The sequence below is a fragment of the Dinoponera quadriceps genome, unplaced genomic scaffold (assembly GCF_001313825.1).
Source record: "Dinoponera quadriceps isolate SergipeBrazil2010 unplaced genomic scaffold, ASM131382v1 scaffold3807, whole genome shotgun sequence".
NCBI classification, from domain to species: domain Eukaryota; kingdom Metazoa; phylum Arthropoda; class Insecta; order Hymenoptera; family Formicidae; genus Dinoponera; species Dinoponera quadriceps.
The window spans coordinates 289,948-300,959 of record NW_014557804.1 but is presented as its reverse complement, the minus strand read 5'-3'; the positions used below and the strand labels follow the sequence as shown (position 1 = coordinate 300,959).

At 43.1% G+C, this 11,012-nt stretch overlaps 1 protein-coding gene across 1 annotated transcript in view; it reads right to left on the bottom strand.

The window, feature by feature from the left end:
- LOC106749456 (venom allergen 5-like) overlaps nucleotides 1–9,709 on the bottom strand; it is a 13,811-nt gene extending 4,102 nt beyond the window's left edge. Inside the window, exons 1-3 of the mRNA XM_014628902.1 lie at nucleotides 9,610–9,709; nucleotides 2,126–2,247; nucleotides 1,258–1,339 (exon numbers count right to left, since the gene is read on the bottom strand). Coding sequence (XP_014484388.1) covers nucleotides 1,258–1,339; nucleotides 2,126–2,247; nucleotides 9,610–9,709 — 304 coding nt within the window. The remainder of the gene's footprint in view (nucleotides 1–1,257; nucleotides 1,340–2,125; nucleotides 2,248–9,609) is intronic.
- Nucleotides 9,710–11,012: the final 1,303 nt, after the last annotated feature.

Genomic DNA, 11,012 nt, shown 5'->3' with positions numbered 1-11,012 from the left:
ATCGTACTTATTCCCGGCGATTAACGTCACTTTCATAAAGACATTAATTAACAGCGCTTGAAATGTATGTGGAAGAATGAAAAAAGGTTCCCTTTACCCGCCGGCTTTCGAACTCGATGTAAATATACAGGGTGTCTGAAATCTCTCTCGGGATCCGTGGTGTGCAAGTAGTATGGGTGAAATTGCACAGAAAATCCATGTACCATTTTACAAAATTCGCAATAGTTAATGAGGATTTAATTAATCTGTTCGAGCTAATGATCGCACGAGAAACGATAGTATATGGCAATAGTATATGCGCTTTCTAACGCGGTTCCTGGATAAATTAACTCTGTTATGCGTCTATTTCAGCGTGTCAATTACCGTGATAAACAGTTAAATTATCCCATAAAATACCTGTAGGATATTTAATTCGCGATGAGCTGCTGCTCGCACACCGTCACGATTCATTTAGATAAAAAGGATTGCATTTTTTCCGCAATTTTCGGCACAGCTTTCGTTAACTGATATATAATACGCACCGCCGCCGCTTGGTCCTTTTTGATCCTCTGCCTCAGTGAAAAGCGAAAAAAAAATGAAAAAATATCGGCATACGTTAATGAAAGAGAGATAAAAAAATAGATGGGGTTTGGGGAGAGAGACGCTTTGAAAGCTCAATCAAGCGGCGAGTGGTACGCGCGTGAGTTATGAGACACTCAATAGAATCAGCGTAACGTGATTTGTAACTACACGAGCGGGCCGGCGATTTAAATGCTGCTGCAATTTGCGCCGTTGTCAAGATCACCGAGGGCGAGAGAGTGCGTGCGGCGTTTATTTCCAAATAGTACATTGTTGATGAGCGCTCGATCACATGGCGACTTATTTCTCGTAAATATCGAGAGCGCACAACATAAAAAGCGTCGAGCAACGTAGTAGTATCTCGCCAGTATCTTATACTGGCAGACTGTACACGATTCTTACACAGATAGATAAAACGTATATTTTATTATTGTTGTTATCTTAGGACAATTGTATTTTTAGATATTTTAACTTTTCGAGACAATTGCGTGTTTCTCCAACATATCGGGAAAGTCGTATTTCGGAAAACTGTCTTCATATTCAGATAATGACTTTTCGCGAGATTATTCAAGTTTTAACAAGTTTTTTTTTCTCGCGATAACGCACATCTGCTTTTCTCCTCTTTTGGGCATATCGAATACGTGATATATCGTTTCACAAACTAGCGGAATTAATCGCTCGGGATAAAGTTTTACTTACGGACGTTTCTTAGACTGTCGTGCGATTCGGCGCAACGATCCGCCCATCTTTGCGCTATAGCGGCGAGTTCATCGTCCCATATCTGTAACAGCAATTAGTAACTTACATATCGAGTTAATCATAACGCGCGCGCAACGTATCCGCGAAATATTACCGAACAGTAAAACCGACTTTAACTTTGCGCAACCTGCCGTGACCGTCATGTAAATTATCGCTCTTCGCGTACACGAACGAACCAGAGTGCTCTTTAAATAAATGAATATAAATATCCAACATAATACGAACAATTCCCAACGCGCCGCGAAAAACCGAAACCGAGGCAGTCTATCGTTACGTTTAATGTCAAAGTTTACGATGAACTTGATGAGCGTCGATAACGTAAGATGATCCTTAAAATGCTATACTACACATATTGAGTTAATCCTAGAATACTAAATACGTGCGTTTCTGAGATGAAGGTATTTTTTATGAACTTCCCATCTTCTCTGTTTCTCATTCCATCAATTTCTCCTTACCTGACATTTTTGAAAATATATGTGCTACATTAAAAAGTCATTGAATTACCCTTTTTTTAATCATTACTCCAGGACGTAGGATTAGAAGTATAGGCTCGGAATAAAGGATTAGCATTGTAGCGTTAAACATCTTCTCTCTCTCTCTCTCTTTTACAATTCCGAATGGCAGCATTTTTATTATCGAATGAATTTTCATCCGTATCCAGTGAAATTTCAAGAAATGTGGGGATTGATTTACGGTTTTTGTTATCTTTCCTCTCCTTTTCTTTTTTTGCAAAAATTTCCCGAAAACAATGTTTCTTCGGTAAATAAGATAGGCGACGGTGACGACAAGGACGACGACGACGGCTTACCATCTCCATCATGTTCGCCGCGCTGGGCTGACCGTGTATCTGTCCCAGCGCCACTAGTTGCCTCAATCGATTGTGCTCGTTCAAGATAATCTGCTTCTCCTCGCACGATATACTACCGGATCCTGTAAGATGATATGTATCCTCAGCTGCTGCTTCCCGGACAAATATATTTGTCGCCACTGCGCGATATCGTCTATCATTGAGAGCGAGCGCCCTGCGCGTATATTAGAGCTGAACTTTCGGTTCTACATCAATCCTGCGAATTCTCTTGAATTCGAAGAACCAATAGAAAATTTCCAACTACAAGCACTACAACCAAATGGTGAGAAATTGAGAAAAAACTTAACATCGAAGTTGAACAGTTGTGTACTTGGCGATTATTCGGGGGATATTAAGAAGATATTTGCTGTTGACGGATTTCTGGTTTGTCGTTATTGTATACAACCCCGGGTGTTTGAAAATTTTTGGAATTATTAGGACAGATCTTGCCTTGCTTAATGCTGTGTGTTCGGGGCGATTACATTGTCGTACAAACTGTTTTTCCTTAATATCGCTACGTATCATTTACGAACGGGTAATCCGAAAAGTTGACCGGCGATCCCATCCGCTTTGCGTTACGATCGCTCCAACTCGAGGTAAGATTTAAGATTGTAGAACCGCGGCACTATTTTCAGCTCACGGAGGTGAAACGGCGGAATAGGGGGTAGCGGGAAGATCTACGGGTGGGATGTCATTTGATTTCACTTCCAGCTCAGGCGGTCTTTCATCGTGTCGAAACTTTTCGCCTCTTGCTCTCGTNCTCTCTTCCCCCCCCCCCCTCCTCGCTGCCACCATCTCTATCGTTTTCTCGCACCTTTTACTAACCCTCCCTCTCCATTTGCCGTCATGCTGTTCTTTACACGCTGCAGATTGCGCGGCTCGCTCAGGAAACTTTCTATGGAATTTGGTTTAGTGACGTTCCCTCCTTGTCTTTCAGTCGGGCGCATCGGGAACTCTCATTTCGCGAGTTTAACTTCTCATTGGAGCGGAACTGACGGCGCCCCCTCCTTTTGTTCACTTCTGTTACGTCGTTTCTGGCCGAGAGACGCGGACTGGTTGCCGCTAACGATCTATAATCAGGAAGGAACTATTCTCGAGGAAACGCGCGTGCCTTACGGATCTTTGCACGTACTCGCTCCCGCTTGTGGACTTCGTGTTTGTTATCTAACTTTTATAATTCTTACATTGTTTGATTTCGTTTCGTTTTGTTTCTTTTTTTTCTACATGAAACAAACGGACGCCAGGTTGAATTGAACACCACGTCCGGTTTGTGTCAAATTCATGGATGCTGACGCGAACTCGCAAGGGACGTTTGTTGAAAGTGGTTATTTTTAACAAAAAGCGTTTCCCTCTCTTGTGTCTAATAAATGCTTTTTTTTCTATTATTCCCCCCCTTCTCTTTCTCTCTCTCTCTCTCTCTCTCTCAATGTTGCTAGCTAAATGCTACGTGTCACTTTACGCTAACGCGGATGACGTATTTCGTGCGCCTTAAAATGGATCACTCGCATGCGTGGAGCGGCAGTTTAGTTACGTATACATGAGCCATTTTAATTTCCATAGAAGGAGAGAAAAAAGGGGAAGGAAAGGAAAAAGAGGAAAGGTACCACATCTCCCACGCGAGCGGAAACTTTGCGTATAAATTATGCAATTATATCTCCGCGTGTATACTTGGTGTATCTAAGAAATTTACATATTAGCCGAACGAAATTCCGTGAGAGACTCAGGGGACGAGAGACAAGGGGGAGAGCTTAACGATCTGGTCGCGAACGAAACGACAACAGGGCCGTGCTGATCTGCATCGTGAACGGCGCGCTAATTAGCCGAATTATCATCGGCATTATCGCGAGACGCTTACGGAACACCATAGAAATTCTTCCGCAAAGATATCCCAGGGATGTTTCCTCTAATTCGCGATAGGCAGGCTGGGTTTAATCACTTTTCCTCGTGGCGGCAGCCGATCACAGAGAGCGAGAAAGGGCGAGTAATCGCCGCTCACGTTTCCTTTCTCTCTCTCTTTCTTTCGCTGTCGCTGGCTCGCTTGCGCGGTTTTGTGGGTGAAGTAGACGAGGTGGCGAGATCGCAAGTTTTGCATCGGTAATTCGACCGGTTGCTCTCGCTGGGGCGAAGCCCGCCAAAGTTAATTATTACCCGGCGTCACACGAGGGGATGCCCCGGCGACCATCGAGTCTCCTCCGGGTATCCTCGATCTATCTTACCGCCCGAGAACGCATGCGCTCCCGCAGCGTTCCCCCGGTGCGGTCGTCTCTTCGCTTCGTTCTAGCCTGGCAGGTAATGAGGTAAGTGGACGCTGTCGGCTTTAGTCCGGGTTTGCGCGCGCGGACTCGAGCGGCTTGCGCGATGCATCGGAGCGGAGACGCGATCGCTCTCCCTTATCATCCCCCGCTTGACGAAACACAGGATTCGCTCCTGCGAACTTTGCTCTTCCCTGGCTGGCTAATTAATTCATCTTAATTGATTTTTGTTCCTCAGCTCGAGTTAGGCGTTTCATGTTAGCACGTTTCGTGTAACTTTTCATTTCCGCTCTAATTTTCCGCGTCTTTTCCTTTTTACCGATGGGACGGTGGGAAAGTGGTTCTGTTTTTAAGGAACGTTATTACTTTTCAGAAAAATGTTGTTTGAGTAGCAACGCTGAGCGTGGCATTTAAATTTTATAATGTTTCGATATTGCTTCTGACTGTAGATAACTTTTCATTTACGAGAGAAATTCTCGATTCTTCGTATATAACGCGCTATAGTTATATAAGAATACCAGGAAATCATTCATAGAGTGTTTTTATCATTTGATGTGTTCGAGCAAGATTTCGAGGCAGACTGACTGTGTCGAATTCATGACCTTATATTGCCGGTATTCAATTTGGATGCAGGGTTCGTTAGGCTCTCAAACGCACTAATCTAGTTATCAGATCCATACTATATCTAACGGATAGAGCGACATTCTAACGATTTTTCGCGAGTGGGGAGAACTCATAGATCACGTACTTCTCTTCGCTGTAACTTTTCAAATACAACTCACTCGGTCTGTCTGGCTCATGAAACGGTCGAAAGCTTGAATACAAAATCACAAATCTTACTAATTACCAATTTCATGTAGCTCCGAAACTCTCAGCTACTATGATACAAAACATTGATAACTGATATAACGCTAATGTAGATTTGCTGAAGACCGGTGAATAATATTTCCACAGATCGGTGTTTTTTTCGTCTGGAAAACGATCTCGCAAAAGTACGTTTTCGTTGCGCGGCCGAGTCGGGTAGAAACGCGGTCGGCAATTACACGCGACGCGACAATCGTTAACTATTTTCATAGGCGGATTGCGTCAGATTAACGTCGATATTTCCCGTAAGTATAGTCCTCGTTGCCGAGGCTCACTCTAGATCATTATCGGTGATTCGAATTCACGGCAGTCGTCGGCTTCTATTTTCGGCCGCGTAGAGCCGAATACGAATGTCGAATAATTTCGGAAACGTCAAAGGGGGAGACGCTCGCAAATTTATTCCCGAAATCTATTCCTGTTCCGAGCGTGGATGGAGAGAAGGAGAAGTCTCTTCCTCTTTCTCTCGCGATCGCGCGTGCCTGTCTAAAATTCAAATTTATACGACCGGCTCGTTTGTAGGCGCGAAAGTACACGCAGGTGTGCAACATCGCGCGACTCCGATACATTCATTTAAAGAGATGAATTTGATGCTCTGTGCGCCGACGAAATTATCCCGACGGATTACGCAGCCCGGAATCGCACGGCCAGCCTCGGCTGGTCTCTCTCTCACGCGTTTCCACTCTCGGACGGATTAAAATGTGCGTCATGCTTTTTTCCCGCGCTATCGGCACGCGAAATGTGCGATATTAATTTTCAACGGGGAGAGAAGGGCTTGCTCGTTTTGAAAGCACCATTGTGGCAAATGAAACACGTTACTGTAAATATTAATATATAAAAGAAGCGAAGCTTTACACGTCAAAGCGATATCATCCGGATTGATATCAATCCCCGATAAAAGAAAAATGAAAATCTTCCGATTTTAATTTTCTTTTTTTTTATATATCTTTTTTTCAATGTAGTCTCGCTCCCGAACTACGTAGCACATAAGGTATTTGGGAAAATCGCTGAGTCGAAATTTTAGCTCTGTGTTAAACCTGTAATTTTTAGCTCCTATGGCTAATTCTTCCTCTGTCTATTTAAAGCCTATTTTTAAGATAACATTAAAATTAAATCTCTATAATGAAAGGTTTACGAGAGAAGTGTAGTGTCGTTAAAGTAATTTTTCACTAATCTATAGACTATCCGAGTGCGCGCAAATTATCTTTAAGAGCGTCAAAGTAACGCCAAGATTTCAATTTTGGTCCACAACAGTTCGCCGAGAGGAAACGTGGATTCCTCCCTTATGCAGCGACTGCGTTGAAGAAAGTGCAAGCCACTTTATCTAAGAACATCCCGAAGATCCCGAGGACTTTTCGGATTTAACGTCCCATGGCGGGAACGATGATCCGCTGGATGCAAATGCGTTTGGGAGGAAAAGGCTTTCACTTATTCTCCTCGCTACGGAGCATCTCTCACATGGCCGGTCGCGGTAATTGACTCACCTGTTCTTACAAGGCCCGACACGTCCGCTAATGAGCGAATCATTAAAATTGTGTGGGAGGCGGCGTTGTGTCGATCAGCTACAAAGGCGCGCTCGCAACAGGCGACAACGAAGTCTCTTTTTTGCTGCCAATTAAACGTTATTCGACACGCCGCCGTGTATCACTCGTGTTCGTTCTCTCTCGTTTGTTTTCTCGTGTTCTCGCTCGCTCGTCCGTTCGTTCGTTCATTTGGTATCTATTGAAGGAATGAAACAAACTCGACATCCACGCTCGGCTGATGGCCGTCCCCGCTATGACTGAAAACGTCAGTTTCTTTTTGCTCCGGAAATGAGATGGGCTTGGCGCTGAGCGTAACGATGCAATTCGGTCGACACCTGCTAACTCCATTCTACTGTAGCTTGCAGTTAAATGAATTTCGTGGGAAAGGACTCGTGGCTGCACTAAATAAATAGCCTTCAATCGACCATTCCTGTTTAAATCGCTCCATTCAGCCCGACGACTGCTTTTACACGAGACCCTCTCTTTCTTTAAGGTTCGCCTGGCGAATATTAGTTTTACATGGGTATATATTAGTTTTACAGAGTTTGTACAAATTCGCCGTACTGATTTTACATGCCTTCCACGGGGCATAATATGTCTCGAAGCATCGGATGTTTAATTTCCAGAATACCTCGGGACGTGGCAAATAGCGAGATTCTCGAGTGATACGATGAAGCCTCGCGAAGCCGCATGGATGAAAGCATTAGATCTGATTTAATGATTCATGCCTCCTCGACTGTTCGACAGAGTTTCACGAAGTAGTTAATTCAAGTTAATACGTTGATTGCCGATCACATTTCCATATTCAACTGAAATTTGAATCATTAAAGATATTGAAAATAGATGCAGTTTACACGATGCATGTGTCATTAGCACTCTATTGATACTCATAAATTGGAATTGATTCAAGCGAAAAATCAAGTTGTCACCATATATTAATTTAACATTATATCTGTGTACTTTTTAACACATATTTGTGTAATTTTTAGTACATAGTCGGATGTTATAATTATTTATTTATATTATAACCGATAATATAAATGTTAATATCTTATAAAGATATTAATTAATAATAATAATATAATTGCTATTAAAGGAGTTATACAAGGACAGATTTATTAATTGCAGCCATAAAAGTTGACAGTTGCTTTTTTGTTGACGCACTTCAGAACCCAGTCGACGTTCAATGAAAGAACTTGTTTTTAAGAAGTTCCGAGAAGATAGATTTTCTTATCGAATGTCGAATGTATTCCGAAAAAAATAAAACTGTCAACTTTTATGGCAGTAATGACACAAGAAGGATAATCCTTTATTTAGATACAATCTAAGCAAGTTTTCGAAATTAGCCGAAATTTCCGTATTCATAATAATTTATACATAGTATAATGTTAATGAAAATAAAAAGCTGGTTTCTAAAATGGAATAAAACGACTTACGTAGACTCGACACAGGACCTTAAAGGATTAAGAGAGCATCTTCGCGATTTATTCGCCCGCGCCCGATATCGCGCGTCTCAAGGCGAGGCGTTAACGAAATGTCGCACAAAGCCTGAACACAAGTCCAGACCTTCGGCCGCAACTTTTTCTCCCTCCTGGTTCTTCTCTCTCACAGGTATCGTCCTCCTCTCTCCGTCTCTCATTAATTATAAATCGTTGAACCATATCTTTCTCGAGGCTCGCGTTGTAAAGTCGCGTCGCGACGCGGCGGTAAGAATTAATCCGCACGGCGTGCGCGCGCGATTCATACCCCGCCGCGTTCTTATCTGATGAATGTTGTCTGGAGGCTGATGGACGAGCCGGCGTATCGAACTTCTCTCGGTCTCAGATCATCCGAGCCTACTGGAGAGAGATGGACCGGCCCGCGAGGCTGGGTTAACGACATAAAGCCGTGAGGTCGGACAAAGTGGACGACGACTTCAGTTTCTTCCTCCGCCCTTTTCCTCTCTTGTACGGGACCGCTTTTAGATAATAATATGCACGATCCGCCGCGGTGAACTTTAAATCGGGAATCGATTAAAGTGACAACGGTGAATCACACGCGGTCGTGCGAATGAAGTCCTCCCGTGACGTCAGCGACTAATTTAAAGCTGAATTATATTCGTCATAATCGATAATAACATGTAAAATCTGTCATATCACGTGTCAAACGTACGCGTCATGTATCTGTGAAGAAATTATTGTCCCTTGCGTCCACCGAGTGTTCCTTCGTCGCTTGTCGACTGATACTCGTGGACGATTCTTTCTCAGCGACGGGATTGTCATCGTTTGTTGCAATGCTTACTTTTATATTATTCAATAAAATCTTATATCGATGTTCAAGTTTTTGATGGTTTGTGCGGGGTATTTCTTTAGTGTGTGTGTGTATCGAAAAATACATCTTTTTTGGAATAATAACAATAATAAATAAGTACATATAATATATTTCAAAATATTTCGTGAAATTGTTACGAATTGCCATGAATTTATTCGGATTATGACGTTTCGTACAATTGTTTCGCACTTCGAATTTCGTTTGTTTCTCGGGACAAGGTGCGTCTATATTTTTTTATTTATATAGCAATCCTGCTAGAAGAAATTCTCTGATTTTCAATAAAAAATCCTGGCAATTTGTAAATTAACAGAAAGATGTTATTAATTTTATAACATGAAGATATTACTCGATAGAGCTTGAATTTGAAATAGAGTTGTTAAGATATTGCTGAAATTCGAGGAGTCGTCGCACAAACGGCGGACTCGTTACGTGCGCTCATTTCGCACACTACTTTCGACGTTTTGGCAATCTCAGAAAATTATTCGGACATCATACTTACTCAGCACAGACTTCCCGAGGCACGACGGCGCGCAGTGCTCCACCAGGAGACACGCGACAGCCATCAGCACGAGGCTGACGTCCCGCTCGACGGACATCATCGTGACAGAGGTTCCTGCAAATTTCAGAAGCGGTCTTCGTAAGGATGCGGGCGCGGCTTCGTCTCTCGACACGAGCTTACACAGCGACCGCGACCAATCAAGGTCTGTTTGCGGTTGGTCACCTTTAAGCCGCGACGACGACGATGATGAGAACGGAGGCTGATCGAAACGTACGAGCGACTTCAAGTCGTTCACTCCGGCACGTGTTGGAGCGATCAGCTCCCGATTAAATCCGGCCGATTTACGATTGCCGGCGGATACCGGCGTGTAGGGAATCGAAGGAGCGCGCGCGCGCGAACCGGTCGGTGAAGCGAGCCGAACTAATAGCCGGCCACGCCAATTCTCGTGACTTTATATATCGTGCCACCTGTGCCATGGGTGTCCATGTAATTGTTAATGAACCAGTCGGCGGTGTAGTGGGGAGCCGCTGGTCATACGAGAGCAGCAGGGTGACTCTGATTTAGCACATGCGCTGCGCCCAAGGTCGCCGAAGGCTCGCTCTTTCGCGCGTGGTGACCCGAAAAGAGGAAAAACGAAGAGAGAACGAAAGAGAGAGAAAGAAAGAAAAACACCGACGACGGATTTTAATTGCGATCATTTAAGGATTTCGAATCCATAAAGTATAGTGCACTTTTAGCGCTGGATATCGCAGTCGTCGTAGAAGTCGTCGGACGATCATCCGACAAGGTCGTAAAACGAGTGCGGGCGTAGATCGATTAACGTGAATCCAACAGACGAGAGTGACGTAGAAACAATTTACCGGTATGCGTGCACGTGTAACGCGGCAGCTGCGTGTCGACAGGAGCAGCATTGTTCGATCAGCGGGATGTTACGCTGAAAAAAAGAAACAACACTCGAATCGAGTTGAGGGAATTGAATTTCGGGGTTGCGTATGACGAATTAACTGATTTAATCCTAAAATACTGACGTGCCTTTTTAAGATGTAAACATTTCTTCTCCGTTTCTCACTTTACTCAGTTTTCCAATTTGTTTCATATTTTGAAAATATGTTTATGTCCCATTAGAAAACCTTCGAGTCTTCCTTTTTGGATCATTATATGTTATTTGATCACTGTATCTTTAAGATATATGCAGTTAGATAAATTTTTAATAGAATAGAAAGAACATTTATATGATACATGCAACCATGAGTTTCATTTTAATTTCTTTTATTGTTGAATTAAACTGATTGAATTTTGTAATTCAAATTCTTACGTCATATTGCTGATTTGTCTGGATTTTTATTCAATTGGACTCAATCGTAGTTTGCGCAAGAAAATCTATGTAACTCTAAAACCTAACT